This window comes from Jaculus jaculus, chromosome 9, assembly GCF_020740685.1.
Source record: "Jaculus jaculus isolate mJacJac1 chromosome 9, mJacJac1.mat.Y.cur, whole genome shotgun sequence".
In the NCBI taxonomy this organism is placed as follows: Eukaryota; Metazoa; Chordata; class Mammalia; order Rodentia; family Dipodidae; genus Jaculus; species Jaculus jaculus.
This window is the reverse complement of record NC_059110.1, coordinates 94,472,196-94,495,236: the sequence shown is the minus strand read 5'-3', so window position 1 is coordinate 94,495,236 and position 23,041 is coordinate 94,472,196. Positions and strand designations below refer to the sequence as shown.

The 23,041-nt window shown below is 44.3% G+C and overlaps 1 protein-coding gene across 4 annotated transcripts in view; it reads right to left on the bottom strand.

Annotated features, from left to right (window-relative positions):
• Positions 1-777: 777 nt before the first annotated feature.
• The window catches only part of Acaca (acetyl-CoA carboxylase alpha), a 334,197-nt gene continuing 311,933 nt past the window's right edge, over positions 778-23,041 (bottom strand). For all 4 annotated transcript variants that reach the window (XM_045158041.1, XM_045158040.1, XM_004664543.3 and 1 more), the window contains 4 exons: positions 12,458-12,612; positions 11,711-11,881; positions 5,489-5,625; positions 778-2,818 (listed from right to left, as the gene is read on the bottom strand). In XM_045158041.1, coding sequence (XP_045013976.1) covers positions 2,695-2,818; positions 5,489-5,625; positions 11,711-11,881; positions 12,458-12,612 — 587 coding nt within the window. In that variant the 3' untranslated portion in view covers positions 778-2,694. The remainder of the gene's footprint in view (positions 2,819-5,488; positions 5,626-11,710; positions 11,882-12,457; positions 12,613-23,041) is intronic.

Sequence of the window (23,041 nt, the reverse complement as noted above, 5' to 3'; positions counted from 1 at the left end):
TCCCTTCTTGCTCCTCTTTCTAGAATATCTGGCTCAGGCTGGTTCAATCTTAACATTTTTTTTATGTTTCAATAAAAGTCACCCCCTGCTATGCTATATACATCTCAGGACTTGGAGGGGGTTAGATCAGTGACTTCCTTCCTGTTTGCTCTGTGGCAACCTGTGACAGAAGGCTCGGGGCACACAATCCTAACTTTCTTGCCTCTAATGCTGTACATGCTCAGACCTCAAAAATCTATTAAGCAGCCAAAATAGCAGGAAAACTTTCCCCCTCCCCGAGAATCTAACCAGGGTCAGGTGGTGTCAGAGTTCACACCACTGAGTATATAGGAACATGCTGGGAAGGAGACTTCTGAGAAAACAGGCTGTGTGTGTGTGGTGGTGGGTGGCAGTGGCACTCTGGAGCTGTTATTTTCAATGAACAGGCATAGTTCCTTCTTGCCTCCACCCCTAATTTCTTTCATTAGGTGGGTACACCCTACCAGAACCCCCATTCAGCTCTCAGCAAGTGGCATGGTCTATTGAAAAAACACTAGAGGTGTTTAATTTTAATTTTAATTAGTTGTGGGGCTTTGAGTATGAGTAAGCTAAGGCCAGCTAGGTATGGTTGCCCTGTTCATTTTTGCCAGTTTCAGGAGACAAAGGGAGTTTAGTGTGGCAGGATCAATTAGGGGTGGGGGTTGTGCTCACCCGCTCCCCTGCAAACCCCGATAACGCTGTTCAAAGTAGAAGGAGAGATTGGGTAGTTGGGCATGGATTGAAATGACACACTGTGGCTCTTCTACAAATGTGGAGGTTTATTTCAACAAAATGTGAAAAGAGTGCATTCGACTGAAGCTTGTCGCTCACTGGGAATGTGTCCATCGGATTCTCACTGACACGAGTGAGGGCTGCTTCGTGAACAGAGAAAACAGATAATATGGCAATCTCAGTTCAAGCAAGTCTCGGTCAATACATCATTTTTCCTCCTGCCTCAGCAACCTTGCATGTGAAATGGGTGGTGGGAACATCAGAGTGCTCACGTGCGGTGGCTCTTTCTCACTTCGCCATGTGAAATCCCTGTTCTGGACAAGGGGCAGTAGGGAAAGGGAAGCTATACAAGCATAACTCACCCCACCTCTGAAGAAATGCCAGAACAGTTCTTCCAGGGAGTAAACACTCGAATGTCACCAGTGGCTGTGGGATTTGATGTACTGTGGCAAAATGAGGCGATCAGAGGTGACTCCCATCCTTGCCTCCTAGGTAGGCAGTTAACTGCTTTCCAGACTAAGAATCGCCCTCGCCTACTCCTGCCTTGTGCCTTCCATCGGGGCTGGTGGAAGCTCCCCCTCCTGGGGTCCGCTGTGCGTCCAGCCCTGTGGCATCCCTGTGCGATGCAGCATAGCTTCAGAGGCCCTCCTGGAGAGTTAAGGCTCAAGACTGAAGCATTCACACCACCTTCTATGGCATCCTAGTGGTTTCCTCCTTGGTCTCCAGTGACAAATGCCCACATTAGCTGCACGTCAGTAATGGGATGCTGCCCTCATCACCTTTCACTCTTGCTTTGGGAACACCAAGGCTGCTTTCCTTGCTAAAGGGGTTGTTAAAATAAAATAAGCTCTCTCGGCCACCCGAGGAAGACCCTGCTGCTGGCCGCGGGGGAACCAGAGAGCCTGGAAGGCAGCAGCACCATGACGGAATTGTTCTTAAGGTCAGGTGGATTGTATGTCCCTGGAAGCTCTCTGCACCAGGGAGGAGAGCACAGCTGTGGGAGACCTGCCACACCTGCTACCAGCATACATTCAGAGAAGGGGCAAATGCCAGACAGCAGGAATGTCAGCCACCCAACTGCTCAGGAACAGGAATAGGCGGCTCTATAGGCACTACTCGCCTTGTGACCCAATGCTTCAGGCTCCACAGTGACAACTTTCTTGGTCCTAAGAAAAGGCTTCTCTTTTCCTGGCCTGCTCTCCTTGTGGCATGACTTTCCACCAGTGACAGAAAAGTCAGCTGGCTTGTCTTCCACCACCTCAGGCCCTGGCAGAAGCTGGACCTTGTGTACCCTGCCTTGTAGTTCCTGGGTCCAATCAACTAGTCACAGAGTGGTAACTAGGGTGGTGGAAGGTTGAGGTCCCTATATCAAGAACAATAACTTGGTCTATTTCTGTGTCTCAAGGCTTTCCCCACTGCTGAGTTCTCGGGTAGCCTGTGGGAGATTTTGTATACTAATGTCTCTCATGAACAGTTAATTCAATATGGTTAAACAGGGACTGATTCCTCTCCAGTGTGTGGTGTGGGCCGGGCTGCAGGTGGGCTAATAAATGATGGACTGAGCTGTCCTCCTTCCTCAGCCCCAGCCCTCCTCTGCTGCCTGTGGCTGTGGCTCATGGGGCAGGGACTGCAGCAGGAGGGGAAGCCCTGCTTTTGTGTAGTAAGACCTCATGGTACGACCTCGTACCCTTCATTGCCTTCTCAGCCCTGTGCAGGGAGTGGACTGTCACTGCAATGGGGCTAATAAATACTGAACTGGGTATACGCGATGGGGCTTTGTGATCCTAGATCCCAGGATGTCATGCACAACCTGAAACACTCGAGGGGAAGCAAAGTGCCACTTGCACTCCAGTGCTGGGTCTCTTGTGCCTTCTCATGACAGGGGGTTCAGGTGCAAGAGATAGCACTAGCCCTTTCCTCTGGAGGCAGGGCAGGCAGTGCTTCCTACGTGGAAGGGGAATCCATTGTGGAGAGGATCCGTACAACTTCCGCTCGCTGAGTGGGTGAGATGTGCTGGGTCATGTGGACGATGGAATCCATGGCAACTTCTGGATTGGCCTGTACCAAGCTGCAGAAGATGATGAGAGACAGTGGAAAAGGCATGGAGTGTTGTGATTGGAGCAGCGTAAGAACTACCTGGTCAATCAGCTAACAAGACCACTGTAGATATGTAGTCACTTCCTTACTCCCTTATTAAAAATGGTCTCAGCAGCCAAGGAACAGTATCAGGCAAACTAGAAAACATTAAAAAAATAAATAACTCCAGGGCTGAAGTGGTTAAGGCACTTGCCTGTGAAGCCTAAGGAACCAGGTTCGATTTCCCAGTACCCATATAAGCCAGATGCACAAGGTGGCACATGTGTCTGGGGTTCGTTTGTGGTGATTGGAGGCCCTGGTGTGCCCATTCTCTCTCTCTCTCTAATAAATCAAAGCAAAATACTAAATGGAGTCTACACAATAGGTGTCCTTTCTGGGTAGTATACATTTTGATGCCAAGTCTTCCCAGAAGTGAGCTAAAACTTAGGAGAGTTCCCCCCCCCCCCGAGGGGGGGTCTCACTCCAGGCTGACCTTGAAACTCAGTAAACCACATACCTCAGCTTCTTGAGTGATGGGATTATAGATATGTGCCACAACACCTAGGGAAGACTTTTACTTACAGAATTTGGTGACATAATTGCGGAGGTCAGGCTAGAACTGTAAAGTTGTACAAGCTCATTAAAAGACTGAGTTAGGTAAGAATCACCAGTGGATGCTAAATCTAAGGGAAAATTCTGATGGACAGCAAGATTTGTGACTGGCCTTAAAGTTGTCTTTCCACAAACAGTTCAGTGTGTGTGTGTTGGGGGGGGGGAGGTGGTCAGTACTGGAAGAAATCTAATCATATTAACTACGTAATGGAAATTAACATGAGGGAGGGCAGGTAAAAATTGTATGCCCCTCAATGAGGTACTCTGTGAACACCACATATGTAGTATTCTTGTCATAATGCAAAACCTGAATCAAATCACAAGGAAAAACTAGACATCTTGAAAATGAGCAACAGTCTATAAATAGGAGATTGGAGAGGCTGTGCTGGGATTGAACCAAGGGCACAAGTGTTCTACCACTGAGGCCCTTGTACAAATGGAAATTTTAAAATAAATGTTTAAGGGTAGTAGAGACGGCTTGGAGGTTAAGGCACTTGCCCGAGAAGCCAAAGGACCCAGATTTGATTCACCAGGACCCACATAAATTAGCCGCATGTGTCTGGAGTTCATTTACAGTGGCAAGAGGCCCAGGTATACCTGTTTTCTCTCAAAACATAAAAAAAAAATTTGTTTGCAAGCAGAGGGAGGAATGGATGCTCCAGTGCCTCTTGCCATTCAAATGAACTCCAGATACATGTGTCACTTTGTGCATCTGGCTTTTGTGGGTACTGGGGAATAGAACCCAGGCCTTCAGGATTTATTTAAGTAAGTGCTTTTAACTGCTGAGCCATCTCTACAGCTCTGCAAGATTTTAAATAAAATCTTTTCATCGATATAAAAATTTACAAAAGTTGATCATGTTAATATGCCTATACAGGCTATTTATTCATGGAGCTGGGGGTATGGTTCAGTGTTAAAGATATTTGATTGCAAAGCCTGACAACCTGTGTTCAATACCCTAGTACCCATGGAAAGCAAGTTGCACAGGGTGGCATATGCTCCTGGAGTTTATTTACAATGGCAGGAGGCTCTGGTGAGCCCAATCTCTCTCTCTCCAATATATGTAATTGTTTTTTCGAGGTAGGGGCTCACTCTAGCCCAGGCTGACCTGAAATTCACTATGTAGTCTCAGGGTGGCCTCAAACTCAACAGTGATCCTCTTACCTTGGCCTTGCGAGTGCTGGGATTAAAGGCGTGTGTCACCACACCCAGCCTCCACTAACTTTTTTTAAGTTGCTATATATTATATAATAGGCAAATTTAGGTAAACTATCTGCAATACACAGGGTACTTTTGTACTGAGTTTTGCAACTTTTCTGTCAGTACAATGGGGCTGGAAAGCCAGTCGTGGTGGTGCACGCCTTTAATCCCAGCACTTGGAAGGCAGAGGTGGTAGGATCGCCTTGAGTTCGAGGCCACCCTAAGATTACATAGTGAGTTTCAGGTCAGCCTGAGCTAGAGTGAGACCCTATCTCATGTGTGTGTGTGGGGGGGGGGAGGGAGCTGGAGCAATGGCTCAGTGGTTAAAGGTGCTTGCTTGCAGACCTGGGTTTGATTCCCCAGTGCCCATGTAAAGCCATATGCACAAAATGCATGCATCTGGAGGCCCTAGTGAACCCATTCTCTCTTTGCCCCCCCTTCAAACAAACATTTAAAACTGCCCAAGCAATCTCCATGATAGTCCCCCAGGAAGCTAGCAGGCAGCTTTGCCCCTTCTCTGAATCATCTGCCTGGTTTGAGCATCTGTATTTATTTACTCATTTGCATTGTTAAATTTGTGTGTATGGGCACCCACACAGGGTCTCTTGCTGCCGCAAATGCCCTCTGACTCTACGTGGTTAGAGAGTTGAACTGGACCTGGTAGGCTTTGCAAGCAAGTAACTTTAACCCCCAAGCTATATTCCCACCCCCTTGAGTATCCGAGCTAATAAGTGGGCACAGTGAACTAAGCTTTCTGGATCCCAGTAGCTGAGACAGCAGTCTCACATACAGAAAGAGACACAAAGGTCAGGGGCATTATTATCTCATGGTCCTCTCCTGCTGGTCTTACCTGCGGATCTGCTTGAGGACATAGTCCCTGCTGATGTATTTGATGTTCTCCTCTACCACCGAGCGGACACCATCTTCCTCTGTCAGCTGTTTCTCCAGCCACTCTACCAGATCCTTATTGTTGTCCCAAACATAAGCCTGAAAACAGATAGGTCTTGGTCAAACACCAGGCATCAGGCCAGACTTGGATTGTTCTAATTCTCCTTTCCTGTTGGTACTGTATAGGAGGAAACAGGTCTGCAGACAGGAGCTGCCTTCATTATCTATCCACAAAGGCCAAGGGAACAGCTCAGAGTGCCACAAGGAGAGAAAAGTGTTTATGTGGTGGTTTGTTTCTGGAGAGAGATACAGATCCTGAAGTGTTTCTAGTCCTGACAAAGCCCTAGACTGTGCCTCAGCTCTCTAGCTGGGGAAGCCTCTTATAATTGGGCCACCATCCTTTAAGGTTGCATGGGGTGGGAGATGGACAACACACGACACAGCAGGGACACCAACGTGAGTACCTCGCTGCTGTAGTACAGTCACCAGGCCAGAAACCGACCCCATTTTATTAGCTAAGAGAGTATTCATAAAGGTCGAGAAGTCTATAGCCCTGAAAGACTCAACAGCCCACCTCTCGCCTCCTTTCTTTCAAGATCATTTAGCTTAGTATTTCCGAGGTAGTTGACTACATAATAATTCAGGAGTGTGTTAGAAGCCTAATAGCCTTCTCCTTGCTCTCTTCTCTCATTTTCTTTACAAATCATTTAGGAATCGTTTTGTTAATGGTTTCCGGAAAACCAAGTACCACCATTAGGGCTCATTCATATTTATGTCATTTTGTTTGGGTAATTAAACACAAAGCTCGTCATTTAAAGGTGTGCTATCCTTCTCTGTTATCACTAACGAAGTCAAAGTCAGAATGACAATGAGTTTGGTGCTGTAATTTAATAGGTGGGTGCCTTAGGGACTCTCTGAGGCTTCTGTTGTGGCTTCCGGAAACACAGATACCAGCAACAGCACAAAAGCCACAGCTGCAACAGTAGAGCTTGCAAAACGGAGGGAATGTGCTCTCCACAGCCTCCAAAAGAGTGCACACTTACTCAGTTCCATGCCTTTGAAAACATTTTCTTCTTGCTGGGTGTGATGGATCACACCTAGAATCCCAGCACTTGGGAGACTGAGGATTGGGAGTTTAAAACGTGCCACTAAACAGTATTTTCCAGGCCAGATACGGATGCAAAGTAAACAAACAAACCTATCAAGTGCGGTGTTTCAGAGTCTCACATCCTAGTTGTCTAGGGTGTGTCATCTCTGTGTCTTCCATCCTGTAAAGCACTTAAGGTGTCCCTCATATGTAAAGAATGACAGATTCCCAGGCCTAGGTCTCTAGCCCACTTCCTTCCCTGGCTCCAGACTCTCTGTCTGCCACAGTGACACACCAGCTCTCCTTTGACTGTGCAAAGCAAGGGATGCTTCCCAACCTTATTCTTCACTCAGGATGGTCAGCATCTCTGAGGGCCTGCAAAAGGAAGAGCCACAGCAGTCCCTACTGACAAGAAGGTGGGTAGCACTATTTCTCATCTGTATTGTCTTAATTCATGTGGTTCAGTTTATGGGTGTATCCCCACATATAGAAGGACCCCCACTATCTTTATAAACTTAGCCATTTCTACTTCCATTTTTTTTCAAGGTAGGGTTTCAAGGCTGACCTGAAATTCACTATGTAGTCTCAGGGTGGCCTCTAATTCATGGTGATCCTCCTACCTCTGCCTCCCAAGTGCTGGGATTAAAGGTGTGTGCCACCATGCCTGGCTCTACTTCCGTTTCTTAAAAACAATATATTTATTTGATAGACTGGGAGAACATGGGTACGCTAGGGCCTCCAGCCACTGCAAACAAACTCCAGACTAAAGCACCACCTTCTGCAACTGGCCTCTGTGGGTCCTGGGGAATAGAACCTGGGTCTTTTGGCTCTGCAGGCAAGTGCCTTAACTGCTAAGCCATTTCTCCAGACCCTACTTCTTTTAAAAAAATGTATTTTATTTGACAGAGAGAGAGAGAGAGAGAAAAAAAAAAAAGGACATGCCAGGGCCTCCAGACACGTGTTCCCTTGTGCAGCTGGCTAACAAGGGTCATGGGGAATCGAACCTGGGTCCTTTGGCTTTGCAGGCAAGCACCTCAATAGCTAAGCCATCCCTCCAGCCCCCTACTTCTATTTTTGATAATTCAGAGTTCTCCATGGCTTAAGGACTTACACTCCCCATACTTAGGAAGGGGTGGGGGATGGGTAGGAGAGATGGAAACAAATCAAACAGTGCATGCTTCTTGGGTTTCAGAATGGGGGAAAAAACCAAGTAGATTTGCCTAAGAATCTCAAAGCCTTTAGTTTAAGAGAATATTTAATACTCTTATTAATCATTTTTAATCCGTTTGCTTTTAATTAAGAAACAGCATGATGCTTTCCTATCAACATATGCCAGGGAGCAGATTAATTGTGGCTTAAGATAACTTTCCTTGATTGGTGTAATGTATTAGCTAACGAGATGCCGGCTTCTAACGATGCTTAGACACTACCTTGGAAAGCCAGCTACCCTCTAGAGAAAACTCTTCTGCTTTCCTGAGTGTTTAAACATTTTTAAAAAGTTCCCAGAAAGAATGACAGCAACACAATCCAAGTTTTACAGATGCTTAAAGATATGGGCCCTATATAGGAACGATTTGTTCACTCAAAGCACAACACCTGGATGACAGCCAGTAAGGCCCAGAGTGCATGAAGGTAGAGTTGATAATCCTGATCAACTGCATCTTTAGCAAAAGTCAAAAATTTATGTACCCATAGTACCGCTGGTTTTTCTCAACATGCCTGGGAGGGCTATGCTACTTAACCAAAGGCATTGTATTCCATGCTTTTATGTCATTTAAACTCAAGAATCCTGCGACATTATAAACACCATCTCTATTTTAAACACAGGGAATAAAGGCTCAAATAATAACCCCAAGCCAGTAAATTCAAAGCTGGGATTCCCAGAATTTGTGAGATTCCCAAACCCACATTTTTTCTCAGCGTTTCATGTAATGTCAACTTCTCCTGTTGGAATTTTCAGGCCAGGGCATCAATCTCAGCCTGTTTGAAAAACAGCAAACTTAAAATTATAGAGCTAGGATTCAAGACAGAAACCCTGCCCATGAAACAAACATGTGCCATGTTCTCACAACACAATTTAAACCACGGTTGTTTTTTTTTCAGGGAGCTGTAGTGATGAGTTGCTTCTGCCGGCAGTGAAACTATGAACAATAACCCAACTACTGCCTACAATAGGACTACCCCAGTGGATTCAACAGAATACTATAAATCATGGTAACATATCTCTGAGGGAAACAGGAGAATGTGCTCAGTTATATAACAACATGGTGCCTTCAAATTTCTGTCCTGGAATCTTTCTCCAGGATTAAGAGTCAGAGAACAAATTCTTTGGGGGGGGGGGCAAAGTAAAACAAACAAAAAACAGAGCATGGCTAATAGATGCCAATCATCACATGACTCCCTGCCAGGAACTACCATGAGGACTGCAGGGTCGGGACTCAGCCAGTGTTTGCACTTGAGAGAAACAAATACACAGGATTTGGCACTGTTTGAAGAGTACCCCTAACTGCCCAAAGTGGTTTTAAGCCATTTCCTAACCCCAAGAAGCTTCCATGTCAGCCATTAGGAGCTCCTGATCACTGCAACATTTTCTTCTCTCAAGGTCACTGCAGATTTTATCACCCACCATGCTGACTAGGTCCTGCTGAGCCTGCAGACTGCAGCAGGAGGTTTCAAAGCCCTATGCCCTGACTACAAAGGTCCACTTGTCCTTCCTCCCTGTCCCCTGGGATGAAGAGCTCATGGAGGATACTGACAACGGAAAGTGTGTCAGCTCTTGGGTTAAGCTGGTAGCCGGTGCTCAGGTAGGAGGCTGGGTATCTTCTGCACTTGAGTTCCAGCCAGGAGCCTGTACACACAGTGCTCTCCATCGATAAGCAATGGCAATGACCTGTTTCTTTAGACACACTGTCCCCTGGGAGGAAGCCACTAAGGAGCGAGTGAGGGGCCTATCTACTAGCTTCATGCTTGGAGGGAAGCTATTCCTTCTCCTCATCCTTGTGCCCACCGAGGCTGTGCACGTCCATTAGTGACTAATGTGGTAGGAAGGCATACGGGACGCACACACACACACTCCATTTACCTAGCTGGCCACTCTTAACTGGAGAACAACCTCTTATTTTACAGTTGCGTGACTTTCAATGCCAACTTTCACTAGAAGCTGCCAGTAGCCACTGACAAAATTGTCTCACTCAATTATGATGCCATAGACTGACCTTAACCTGAACCAAATGTCGGAGAATGCCGCACTCCCCTGCTGCACATCTGAAATATTTATCCAAAGAAGCTTTTCAGTTGTAAAGAAATGGGCAGACTTAACACAAAGGTGAATCTTAGAAGCACTCCACTTCACTGCCTTTGAAACTGATGGAGGGTTCTGGAGCTCCTTGCTGAGAATGATTAGCAAAGACTTGGACAGCATTTTCCAGGAGGCTGGAGAGTCCCTGTGTGGGCCAGTCACCCAAGGTTTGAACATAAACATTTTGTCATCTATTACCACTACTCCAGTGGAATGAACCTATGGCATTATTTGCTGTACATCAACTAACAAAGGTTCTTTCTCTCTGGGGATCTAATCCAGGACCTCACACATGAGATGCATGTGGTTCCACCACTAAGATTCACTCCCCAACCCTCTAAGTTCTTTTCCCTCCTCCTATGTACTGTCTTGTATAGTCCACAACTTTAGGTGTAAATCTGAGCCTCAGACCCGCCATCTCAATACGGTCACACTACTGTAAGACACAAGCTCCTTCTACATGATCACCCGAAGATTTCTGATTCATATTTCCTACAGGCAGGCTAGGCATTTCCTTCTAGCTCAGACTTCAAACCTTATCTTGTATGTGTAGACATACACATGTCAGGGTCGCTTGCCACTGCACTGTACCTTTAACTACTTAGTCACCCGCCCCCCAAACTATATCTTTAGTTACAGTGTAGCACCTTCCGCCCTATTATGCTCTATCATACCCTATTAGGCTTCCTGCCTCTCTCCATCCCCATGAGTAGTGTTTCCAAATAGAAACTTTAAGTGTGCTGTGTAAAGTAACTCAGAGGTTCCCCACAGTCCTCAGCAGCTTGCCCAGTCTGGCCCCTTTCCAGTCACATGAGTGGGCACCTGCTTTCTGAGCTACCCTGCAGTATATGTAGCTCCTTAGATGCTTGTTGACTTTGCTCTCATACTTTGGACACAGTTGTTTATATCTGGAACATTCTTTCTACCTCTGCCCCACCAAGCCAAACTTTTTCTCTGGTTCATTCATGTTCACTTTGCTTTCAAGTCTCTCTTGATGTATCACTTCTTCCAGAAGTCTCCCTCCTCCTTACTCAAAGATGGTGCCTACTCTCTGTGCAATGCGACTATGCTCTTGGCTGGGTTTAGTGCCAGCCTTAATGTTCTACATCTTGACTTTTTCTCTTGGTGGACAGGAACATTGTCTATTACTTCCATGTTCCTAGGGTCTAGCACAGTGTCTGATATGTTATGTTCGAAAAGGGTTGCTGAGTGGGTTGGAGAGATGGCTTAGCAGTAAAGCACCTGCCTATGAAGCCTAAGGACCCCAGTTCGAGGCTCGATTCCCCAGGTCCCATGTAAGCCAGATGCACAAGGGGGCGCATGCATCTGGAGTTTGTTTGCAGTGGCTGGAGGACCTGGCATGCCCATTCTCTATCCATTGCTCTCAAATAAATAAATGAAAATAAAACAAAAAAAAAATTAAAAAGAAATCAACAACAATAACAACAAAAAAGTTTGCTGAGGGCTAGAGAGATGGCTTAGCAGTTAAAGCATATGCCTTTGAAGCCTAAGGTCCCACGTAAGCCAGATGCACATGGTACTACATGCATTTGGAGTTCATTTGCAGTGGTTAGATGCTCTGGTTCATCCATTCTCACTCTGTCTCTAATAAATAAATTTTTAAAAAATTGTTAAAAATGTAACAAGCTACTAGGCTGTGTGTGTACAGGAAAAAGGTCTTAGGCTCTAGGCTCCTTGTCTACTCTTGCCCTTGGAGGACTGAAGAGTCTCAGAGGACAAGTCTTCCAACCTCAGGTAGGATGCACAGCATGAAGGCTATTCCACAGGAACCCACCTACCTTTACTGTGCCTTCCACTTCTACAAACCAGCGCCTTAACATGGCCTGGATCTGGCCATCCGTCAACTCGGGGTTGGCATTGTGGATTTTCTTCTTGACCAGATCCTCCAGCAAGAGGCGCCTCAGCCGCCAGTAGAAGAAGGTACGTGATGTTTTCCAATCTAGGATGTCCTAGATGTACATAATAAATATGGTCACTCTAGCCTAATCCTGCTTAGGGAACCCTTCTCCAGGCAAGTCCTTCATAGACTGCAGAGCTGGCTATGAGATCTAGTACCTAGGCATCCCAGTGTAGAATGGCAGTACCACATAGCCATGGGCTTGGCAAACCCTAACTTCACACAAATGCTGTTCTGTGAAAGAGACTCAATTCCCAGAAACTGGTTTTGAGCAGACAGCTGAATTTGCATATAGACCAAAGTTGAGTTAGCTGCTGCCATAACCTTGACACTGTAGTAATCTCCAGCCTGAGGACCACCTGGGCAGCTGTCACCAAAAAAGCACGCATGACTCAGTTTCCAAATAGTAAAATGGAGCCTGTCTGGGGATGCCATGGAACCCTAAATCATCTATTATTTTAGGGTGACAGTGGATACAGAGGGAAAAAGAAAGAGATCTTAAAAAAAGAAAGAAATGGTTTGATCTGAACAAGCTCTTTTAATTTGGCCCTGCTTGTGGGGCTATGCTCCTGACACAGTCACTTGTAGGTCTCTGACAAGTCAGAGAAGTGGCAACCATTGCACTTACATTAATAACACCCTTCTCCTGCATCCGGCCTGGTGTGTCGTGCAAGTCAGCAAACTGCAGAGCTACCTGATGGTAAATGGGTATTAGGAATTCCTCCCGCTCCTTCAGCTTGTTCTCCAACTCCTTCCGCTCAGCTGGGCTTAGCTCTGGGGTGCCTGCAATTAGATAAACCTGCCTGTCACACTCTGCAGTGACCAGCAGCAGCCCCCCCACAGTCCTGAGAAGCTTCCCTATGAGGATTGGCTTTCCACTACCTTCACCACCTCCTTGCTGTATAAGAGGACACTATGGGATGCCAGTCTTGTGCTTACCTTGCCACAGGGAGACCGTGTGTCCTTTTTTCCCTGTGGTGGTCACAAGCATGAAAGTAGGGATGGGAGCCCTCCTCCCAGGCCTCTTCTGAGCAGAGGAGAGAACTACCTGGAAGCCTGTACCTTTCTCCCTAGCTCAGTGCCCAACAGTCAGGTCCCTTCATCCTCATGAAGCGGGGCTGGCACACTAACACCATGCCCACACTGCTGACCAGTGTTAAGAGTGGCTGGACTAGTCCCAGTGTGGGATGTAGTAGGAGAGTGTCCCATGAAGTCAAGAGCACAAACTGGAAGCTTTGCCCTGTCCTCAGCAGGCACCTCAGTGCCAACCTGGTAATGACTCCTAAGTTGCAAGTCACACCATTCCATAGCTTCTAGTGTCAGATCTGGGGACTCTCAACCTCAAAATAGAATTTGGTCAATCAGAGCCATGTCTATGTAGCTTGTGTCAGCTCAGTGGATTAGCCCTTGGTCTCCAACCCAGGCTGCTCTTCACAGAGCCATGCTCTGGCCAGAGTGACAAAGACCTTTCAGCTCTTGGGCTAAAAGAGAAGGAAGAAGTAAACAGAAAGGCAGTCCACAAACCTTGTTTGGATCAATGAGTCAAGAAGCACACAGCAACCCAGTATCAGAGACTTCAGAACTCTTTATAACAAGAAGACCCGCCACCCCCAGTCAACTGGGTCTTAGAAGAAGTGTTGCTATATTGTGCTTTTCTTCCTAATTACTTTCAGAATGGAATCTGCAATCAATACTGAAAATTTAGCTGCCTGCCTAGGAAGGAAGAGTAAGTGCAGCTGAAGAAGCAGTAGGTGACAACTGCTGGTATTGGGGACAATCTGACAGGTACATGGACACAGGTGATGGGGTGCAGAAGAGAAAGGTCTATTTCAAGCCTGCCTGTCTGGAAACAGGCCTTGTTTTTTATGCCATCATGAATCATATGCTATAAACAGCATCGGGCTGCTGTGTGCTCCATCAGTATGATACATAAACACATGTTAACAGAACAGGAATGCAACCATACCATCTAGTTTCACTTCATATGTGTTTTTTTAGATGCCCAAATCTGTTTCTCCTTTTTTTTTTTTTTTTAAACAGCCAATATTTTGAAACTGATAGAAGAAGCTCAGCAGTCTTTTCTCGGGAGCTCACATAGAAGGCAATCACTGACTTAGTAGCTCAGAGCCTTTCTTCCAAAACAAGCAAGCAGCATGCCTACACTACAGGTAACACTGTGGTCCATTAATTCTATGCGGACCTTCCTGGAGAACAATGCAAGGCATCTTCTGAGGCAAGTCTTTCTGTCAGAACACCTATGATAGGGAAGCTAACTCTTTCCACTGGAAGAAACCAAGACATCTTAGCCTGCTGACTCCAGGGATAGGGCATGTTGCGACAGAAAGCAAGAAAGAGCTTGGCTGAGACACGCTAGAAGGATATAGGAGCCAGTCTGAAGGTGTTCCCACTGGATAACTTGGAGACATTCTGAGCACCAAAAGAGCTACTTATCACAATATTTATGGACTAGAATAAGAACTTATTTAGGTATGCATCTTGTAGAAAATAATTAAGTGAGGATGAAGGGAAGAGGAATGTGCTCCCTCCCAGCAGAGAAACAGAATGATGAAATTAGAGAATTATTGTTTCATAAGCTATCACATCAATTTATTGTGCAAAGAATCATCAATGGATACCAAACTAGTAAAAGTCTCCCAGTATCTAAAGTAGTGCCTACTCACAACTCCCCCCCCCTTTTTTTTCTTTCCAAGGTAGAGTCTTGCTCTAGCTCAGGCTGACCTGGAATTCACTATGTAGTTTCAGGGTGGCCTGGAACTCATGGAGATCCTCCTACCTCTGCCTCCCAAGTGCTGGGATTAAAGGCATGCGCCACCACGCCTGGCTCTGCCCTTTTTTTTTTTTTTTTTTTTTTGGTGAGACAAGGTCTTACTATGTAGCCTGGGTTTGCCTTGAACTTGTGATCCTCTTGCTTCCTGAGTGTTGGGATAATATCTGGCTCTACAAGACGCTTATTAATTACAAAGGAGAAATGATAACTTTGTAGAATCACAGTGCAGAAAGCCTACCATCGAAAAGAAAGACTGGTATCATGCACACCCATATATGATGTGCAGAGAAGGGCAGAGCAGCATGTCTGGAAATTTCCAGTCCAAATTGCACAACCTGAATCTAGCCACAATCTGAGGAACATGCTCTAAACTAGCCTGTAACCTTCAAAAATGCTAAAGCTGGGGCTGGAGGGATGGCTTAGCAGTTAAGATGCTTGCTTACAAAGCCAAAGGACCCAGGTTCAATCCCCAGGACCCACGTAAGTCAGATACACACGGTGGCGCACGTGTCTGGAGACCCTGGCATACCTATTCTCTGTCAAGTAAGAATAAAATATGCTTTAAAAAATGCTAAGGCCATGAAAGATACGGAAAGAACACATAATTACTCTGCTTAAAGGAGATAAAAATATGACAATGAATTGCAATGTGTGGTTGGGGACTAGGTCTCAAAGAAGAAAAAGAGAAAGCTATAAAGGGACATTAATGGGATATTTGACAAAATTTTAATATGAATTGTGTAATATATGGTAGTACTGCATCAATGTTCATAGATCTGATTTATAGATAGTATTTGTGATTATGTAATAAAAGCTATTTCTAGAAACACACAATGAATATTTATGGATAATAGATGTGTCTACAGATTACTCTCTTATGGTAAGAAGAAAACACATTGTGTGTGTGTGGGGGGGGGCAAGAGTGAACACTCCTAAGAACAAGTGACATGACAAATGGGACATAATGTTAACACAAGGCAAATTTGAAAAAGGTGCTAGAAGTTTCTTATGTTATTTTTGTGCTTTTTTCTGTGATGTCATATAAAATAAAAAGTTTAAAAAAAGAAACTGGGAGATAAGTTTTCCATGTTGTCCAGTGTGTACAATCAATAATTCTAGTACTTACAGGACATCAGCACTACTATAGTTTCTTTAAATCTGTTAACTCTGGCTTGGGAAGGTGGATCAGTTGGTGAAGTGCTTTCCAAGTAAGCACGAGGACCTGAGTTCAAATCCCCAGTGCCCAGTAAAAGCCAGGTATAAATCCAGTGTTGGGTAAGTGGACACGGGGGTCCCTGGGGTTTGCTGATTAGCTAGTTCAGCTAAACTGGTGAGCTCCAAGTTCAGTAAGAGACTGATCACTATGGTGGTGCACACCATTAATCCTAGCATTTGGCAGGTAGAGGTAAAAGGGACCACTGAGTTGGAGGCCACCCCGAGACTACATAGTAAATTCCAGGTCAGTCTGGGCTAGAGTGAGACCCTACTTCGAAAAGCCATCCCCCCAAAAAAAAAGAAGGTGGACAGTACTCGAGGAAGACACCAACCTCTAGTGTCCACATGATGCAAGCTCATGCCTGCTCACCACATACATAAATATCCCAAAGAAAATCTGATTAGCTCCTTTAATCTTCACAACCTTATGAGGTTGGTATTATTATTAACATCTTATAGGCAAGAAAACTGAGATACCAAGAATTTCTATAACTTATCAAGGTCACAAGCAAGAAAATGACAGAGCCAGGAATCAAATGCAGTACTTTGGCCCTGAAACTTTTAAATGTGTCATGCATGCCATTCTTCTTCCTTACTTGGGACAGAAGACAAGCACTTCAGTAGTAGAATCCCTTTCCTCTCAGAACACTAAAGAATAATGCAGACACTGACTGGTAACACTGAAGTTCCAGCTCAGTTCCAATGCGTAAGTAACACCAAGACAATGTCTCCTATCATTCCTACCCATATTATTGGTCACATACAATATCCCAGGCAGGCCAAAAATTTAAAGGCAGCTCCTTCTGTTTCTGTGACATAGAGAACTAACATAATAGCATGGAAGATTACAGCCTTGCTGGGGGCCACGGGGTGGCAGGACAGTTGACAAAATCTAACAGTGAGTTCCTAACCCTGGGTAAGCAACCAACATTACACTTGAATGCACATATACATCTGTGTGGGTTCTATAGAACACACCAGTTACTGAGCAATTACTATATGTCAAGACACTGACTTTCAGGATCACCTATATCGTAAGTCACAATGCACAATCCAGACATAGGTCTGAATAGCTGTTAACTCTGCTGCCAAGCTGAATACCTCAACCTTACTAAGTGCTTTCTGAGTTGCTTCACATAATATTATCTCTGGTCCCATATCCCATTTTATAGACAAGGTATCCATTTTATAAAAAAGAAAAAGAAGACCTGAAATGTAAAGTGACTTGCCCAATGGTACGCAGCTGTTAAGTAGTATAATCAGGATTTCAGTCTGGCTGGCTCCAGGACCTGTGCTCTCCCTCATTAAGTGGGAATGATGGTGGCCAGGCAGAAATCCCAGCAGTAACTACAGAGGGAGATCAGCTAGAGTTGGCTCAGCATTAGGGTGTACAAGAAGTTAAGAGTGAACGCTGAGGACAAGAGTCTTCTAGAAAAAAGGCTTTGACCTAAGAAGCTGGAAGCTGGCAAAGTCATCTTTTTTAGAACCCAACTTTAGGCAAAGGCTGAAACTGGAGAAGAAAGGTAGGCTGCTAGAGCTTGGAAAGACCGATGAAATAAAAGTCTACAATGCTCTGGTCTTCTTGGCACTATGAAGACAATAAAGCCACCCTCAAAAAGGGAGCAGAGCCAAGAAAATATGGAAGTAGAGAAGGTGTCTTAAGATGCATATAAGGTGGCCAAGGATTAGTGTGCTTGTTTTAAGGAAAAATGGTTTTAAAATTATTTTCTAAAAGTAAAGGGCTGCTCTTAAGCTAGTTATACTCTCATGTTGCACACTGATGGCCCCTCTCTCCTTGTACGGCAAAGCAGCCAGCCCCAGTAATGATTTAGGGGAGATTAACAAATATGTCAATGTCTATTTTCTGCTTAATTTAAAAGCGGCGTCTATAAAGATTTTTGACTTCTGAACCCTGTTCTCCTGAAAGAAAGAAGGTAAGAATGAGGAGGGGGATAAAGAGTGATTATCCTATCATTGATCGTTTGTCAGGAGCATTTCTTATTCACTGGACTATTGTAAAAAGCTAAGCTCTCGATCAATCCTGTAAGCTCCCTGTACAATTAAATATCTTGGAATGGTTTTCTTTCTTTTCTGGCCAGATTGCAGGGCCTCAGGGTTTTTAGGAAATCAAGTCAGTGTGTATGCGTGTGAGAGTGTGTTTAAGAATCTGCTACAGTAAGGAAAATCATTCTTTTTTAGAATCCTACTTTATGTAAAGGCTGAAACAGGATAAGTAAGGTAGATTGCTCTCACCTTTTCTTTCCCAAAATAAATTCCCTATAAAATCCTAAAGACAAAACCTTAGAATTTTAACGTAAAGAGTTAAATCCAGAAGAGGCATCACTAGTCTGATCAAATATGAAGATGTAATATTGAGATATCACTATGCCAGTCTAATCCTCACACCCACTCTAAAAGATCACTAGCTTCCAGAGGACACCGAGGGACAAAAAGTTAAGTAACTTGCCAAAGACCACAACGTCAGGAAATTCAGAGCTGAGACTTGGGCCTAAGTAGTCTCGCTTAAGAGTCTGGCTCCAGTGACCCACATGTACCCTCAGCACAGCAGTCTGACAGTGTGCCCTGAGCCGCGTTACTACACAGAGCCACATGTCTCGTCTAAAGGGTCAAAGCTGGAGAGAAGCACCTGGAGGTGTTTGCCACAGGAGAGCAGGAGAGAGAGTCAGTCCTACTCTAGCTCTGAGCACAGCCCAGGGGGTGTATCTGGGAGAAGGAAACTTTTAAAGCCTAGAATAAAACTTACAGCATAGCCAAAGGCCTGAGGTGACCTTATAGAAAGACCAGTCCTAATTTGGTAAACAGGGGGAAGGTTTTACAAAAGAATGCAATACTGACTAAAGTTGTTGGTTGTTTTAAAACACATTCTTAACTTCTTTTAGGTTATACTAAGAAGCCTATGCAAATTTAAAGCCAATTTTAACTTTTATGGGCTGTTGTTATTCCTTCTCTTAAAAAAAGCAATTTGCTTGATTGGTTAAAAACTTTCAATGCTGGAGAGAAGAACTATTCCCTACAAAGATCCTGAGTACTCAGATATTAAAACATACACCCATACCTTAACCATGAGATTGAAAAAAATCAGCATAAGAAGACTGAAATCTTATTAAGATTCAAAAGAACAAACCTAAGAGGCCATTTAAAAGATCTATGTAATCACATTTTCTATGTTGAAAGAAAATTCTATATGAAGAGAGTAAGAAAGAGTGAAAAAGATCCTGCAAAACTATTTCCATATCCATAACAGGTGTGCCTTTTCCCCACAAAAACATTCTTAAAAAACTGTGTAAATCAGATCCTGTTTTAAATGCCTTAAGGGAGCTATTTAGAAGGAACCCTGCAGTGAATCCTTTGGTAAAGCAAATAATCCTTTTGTAATGGGAATAATTTCTCCCAATGTATCTAGGTTTTTTTGAAATCCCATTTTCATATATCTGCTTTTCTTCAAAGGGAGCCATACCTATCTAAATACAAGGGCATTTGCATATTGATTTTAACAGCAATATTCTCAATGGATGTTTAACCCTGAAGTTCCTTGCAATAGTGTTAGTGTTGTGTTGTTCATATTTAAAAAATCATACAGTAGCCGGGTGTGGTGGCGCGCGCCTTTAATCCCAGCACTTAGGAGGCAGAGGGAGGAAGATCGCTGTGAGTTCGAGGCCACCCTGAGACTCCATAATGAATTCCAGGTCAGCCTGGGCTAGAGTGAGACCCTACCTCAAAAAACAAAAACAAATAGGGATGAAGAGATGGCTTAGCGGTTAAGCGCTTGCCTGTGAAGCCTAAGAACCCTGGTTCGAGGCTTGATTCCCCAGGACCCACATTAGGCAGATGCACAAGGGGGTACACACATCTGGAGTTCGTTTGCAGTGGCTGGAAACTCTGGCGCACCCATTGTCTCTCTCTCTCTCTCTCTCTCTCTCTATCTGCCTCTTTCTCTCTCTGTCACTCTCAAATAAATAAATAAAAATGAACAAAAAAACCTCAAACAAACAAAAAACTCATACAGTAAATCCACAGATTTTCAAATATGAATAAAAAAATCATTATTCCTTCTTCAGTCCTGCCTGTTCCTTTACACAAAAACATCCACAAGAAACACCACCAGATTTTCTCAATTGTGGTAGAGATATGCTTCATCAGTCTTTATTATATTCTTTCCTAATTTGCTCTCCCTGAGTCTGCCCGGTTAGAATATGGGGACCTGAGTCACTTGGGAACAAGTGAAGGAAAAGGGTCTTGGGTATACTTGATGACCACTTTGAAGGAGACAGAAACTGTAGGACATGCTATGCATTACAGGTGAGGTCATTTTTAAGGCATGCGTACTGGACCATCTTTCTTTCCTAGTGTCAACTTCCCATTCTGTTTCAGACAACCAAAGGTGGCCCTTTTCAGCTTATGACAATCTTTTTTTTTTTTTTTTTTTGGTTTTTCGAGGTAGGGTCTCACTCTGGCTCAGGCTGACCTGGAATTCGCCATGGAGTCTCAGGGTGGCCTCGAACTCTCGGTGATCCTCCTACCTCTGCCTCCCTAGTGCGGGGATTAAAGGCGTGCGACACCACGCCCGGCTAACTTATGACAATCTTGAAGATGGATATAAGAGATGGAAAAACACACACAATGCTTGGATAGTAACCCCTGAGTTCACACTGCCCAAGAATGGTCCTTTCTTCCTGCAGCAGAAAGAAGTCTCAGAGAACGGCATACTTGAAGAACTTTTACATGTGTCTCCTCATCTGCTGTCACAGTGCTCCCTCTCACCCAGGCACCTCAAGAAGGTACGCTGCAACGGCCAGGTGAGTGCCAGTAGTCGTGCTCTGCTGGGGCTGCTAAAACTTGTGCCAGCCATCAGGGCACTTCTGTGTGGGCAAAACTGAGCAGCTATGCAGCAGGCTGCCCAGCTGTCTGGGAGCAAGGCCATGTTGGAGAACAAGGTTCCCCTAAGCCCGTAAGAGACCTCTTTGCTCAGGTGTTCCTTACACTCAAGGACAGCAACAATAGGGAACTTAAAATTGCTTTGCACTTGAGCCTGATAGTTCTTTCTCCATCTAAATTGACTTGTCATTTCTCTCTGAACATAAGAGGAGGATAAAAATCCAGGCCAAGGACCTCAGGTCACACAGCACTGGAGTGGCCAGGCCATCACAGCAGTCCTGCTGCACAGCCACCGTCCCTGCTCTGGTGGTGAGGCAGTGGAAAGATGACAATGAGACACAACAAGGCCTTGGAAGACTGGGATTCTATTTTTAGAGAAGGAATTTAATTTCCTTAAGGCAACCAAAATAGTGGGATGAAATCCTCCTTACAATGACTCTTCCAAGGCCTGGTTCTGAGAACCTGAGGTGGCTTAGTGATGGAACACTCTGTTATCTGGACTTAGTTCATCTTTCTTTTTGAGGCAATTCTTTCCTGTACCTCAGTCAGAAACCAACACATGCACTCTTTTAACACTCTGTTACAGTTACAGGCATGCAAACCTTCCTACCAAACTACAACTAGCCATGGCAAAAATGACAAAAGGTCATTTAAAAGCTGGGCATGGTGGTGCATGCCTTTAATCCCAGCACTTGGGAGGCAGAAGTAGGAGGACTGCCACAAGTCGAGGCCACCCTGAGACTACATAGTGAATTCCAGGTCAGCCTGGGCTAGAGTGAGACCCTACCTCAAAAAACCAAAAACATTTCAGACGGATATAATAGAATTTTGGAAAACTTTAAGAAATGCTTTGTTAATGTGTGTGTTCCTATGTAAAACACATGACTTCTCCTGTGTATATTTTTAAAAATTAAAGAAATGCACCTTAAAAAAAACACACAAAAAAATAGGTTGATATTGTATATATGTAAGTACAATGATTGTGATGGGGAGGTAATATGATGGAGAATGGAATTTCAAAGGGGAAAGTGTGTGTGTGGGGGAGGGAATTACCATGGGATTTTTTTTATAATCATGGAAAATGCTAATAAAAATTAAAAAAAAAAACAAAAAACCACAAAAAACAAAAGGCCATTTGAAAAAAAAAGGTGTGAGACCCTGGTTTCAATCCTGAGCACTAAATATACATAAATTTTTGGAAGAGTTGAAGTTAGCTCCTCAGAAATTAAACACTGTTTATTCTCCTTAGATTATATTATAAATTTGCACATAGTCAGTCAGCTGTGCACTGGTTTGTCCCAGTGATGCTGATGTGCCCCATGCAGAGGCGGGTAGATTCACGCAGAGATCAGGAAGACAAGAGAACACCTATTCCTACAGGCTTGCTCCCAAGTCAGATTTTCTCTGTGTAGTTGGTTTTTTCAGATTCGGCTTAGGTAAACTCTGAAGCAGTCCTGTGAAAAGTTAAACATAAGGTTCGAGAATTCTGTTCTGTTCTCTGATGTACATTTACTGCGTATCTTGGAAGACTTGTTTAACTTGCTTATGCTTCAATTTCTCAACCTGGAAAATGAGAGAATTTTTCATCTACGTTGTAATGGCATTTTGGCAATCTTTGGTTATGAGCACTGTGCAAGGAACTGTGAACTCTCAAAGAACTAGGTTCATCGCATGTCATGGTGCATCCAGGCTGATGATCTGCTGTCACAGATATGCCTGGGTGGTCTCTCTGAAAGACTTCAAGTACCTGTGAGACAGGCCTACTGCTGCATTTGTATATTTATTCTGGGCCCAAGCCATAGAGAATCTTTGATACTGAATATAACATGTCCATGTACTTTTGCTAATGATTATGATTGAAAACAAATTGTTATACCCTAATGTAAAAAATGCAAAAGTTTTTTGTTTTTTTTTTTTTGTTTAAGAAAGAAACAACTCTCCCAAGGGCTTTGCAGATGACAGCAACTATACGTGAATCTGATTTTCACATCAGCAAGTAGGTATGTTATCCCTGCTTTATAGGTGAAGAAGAAACTGATGTTTAGAGAAGTGGATTTACCTGCAAAGGACACAACTAAGACTTGTACATAGTTACCTTTTTAAATTTAAATTTAATTTATTTATAAGAGACAGAGAGAGGGAAAGTGGGAAACAGAGGTCTCTAGACATTGCCAACGAACTCAAGACACATGTGCCACCTTGTGCTTCTGGCTTATGTGGGTACTGGGGAATCAAACCTGAGTCCTTAGGCTTTGCAGGCAAGCACCTTAACTGTTAAAGCCATCCCTCCAGCCCCATACGCAGTTACTTTTA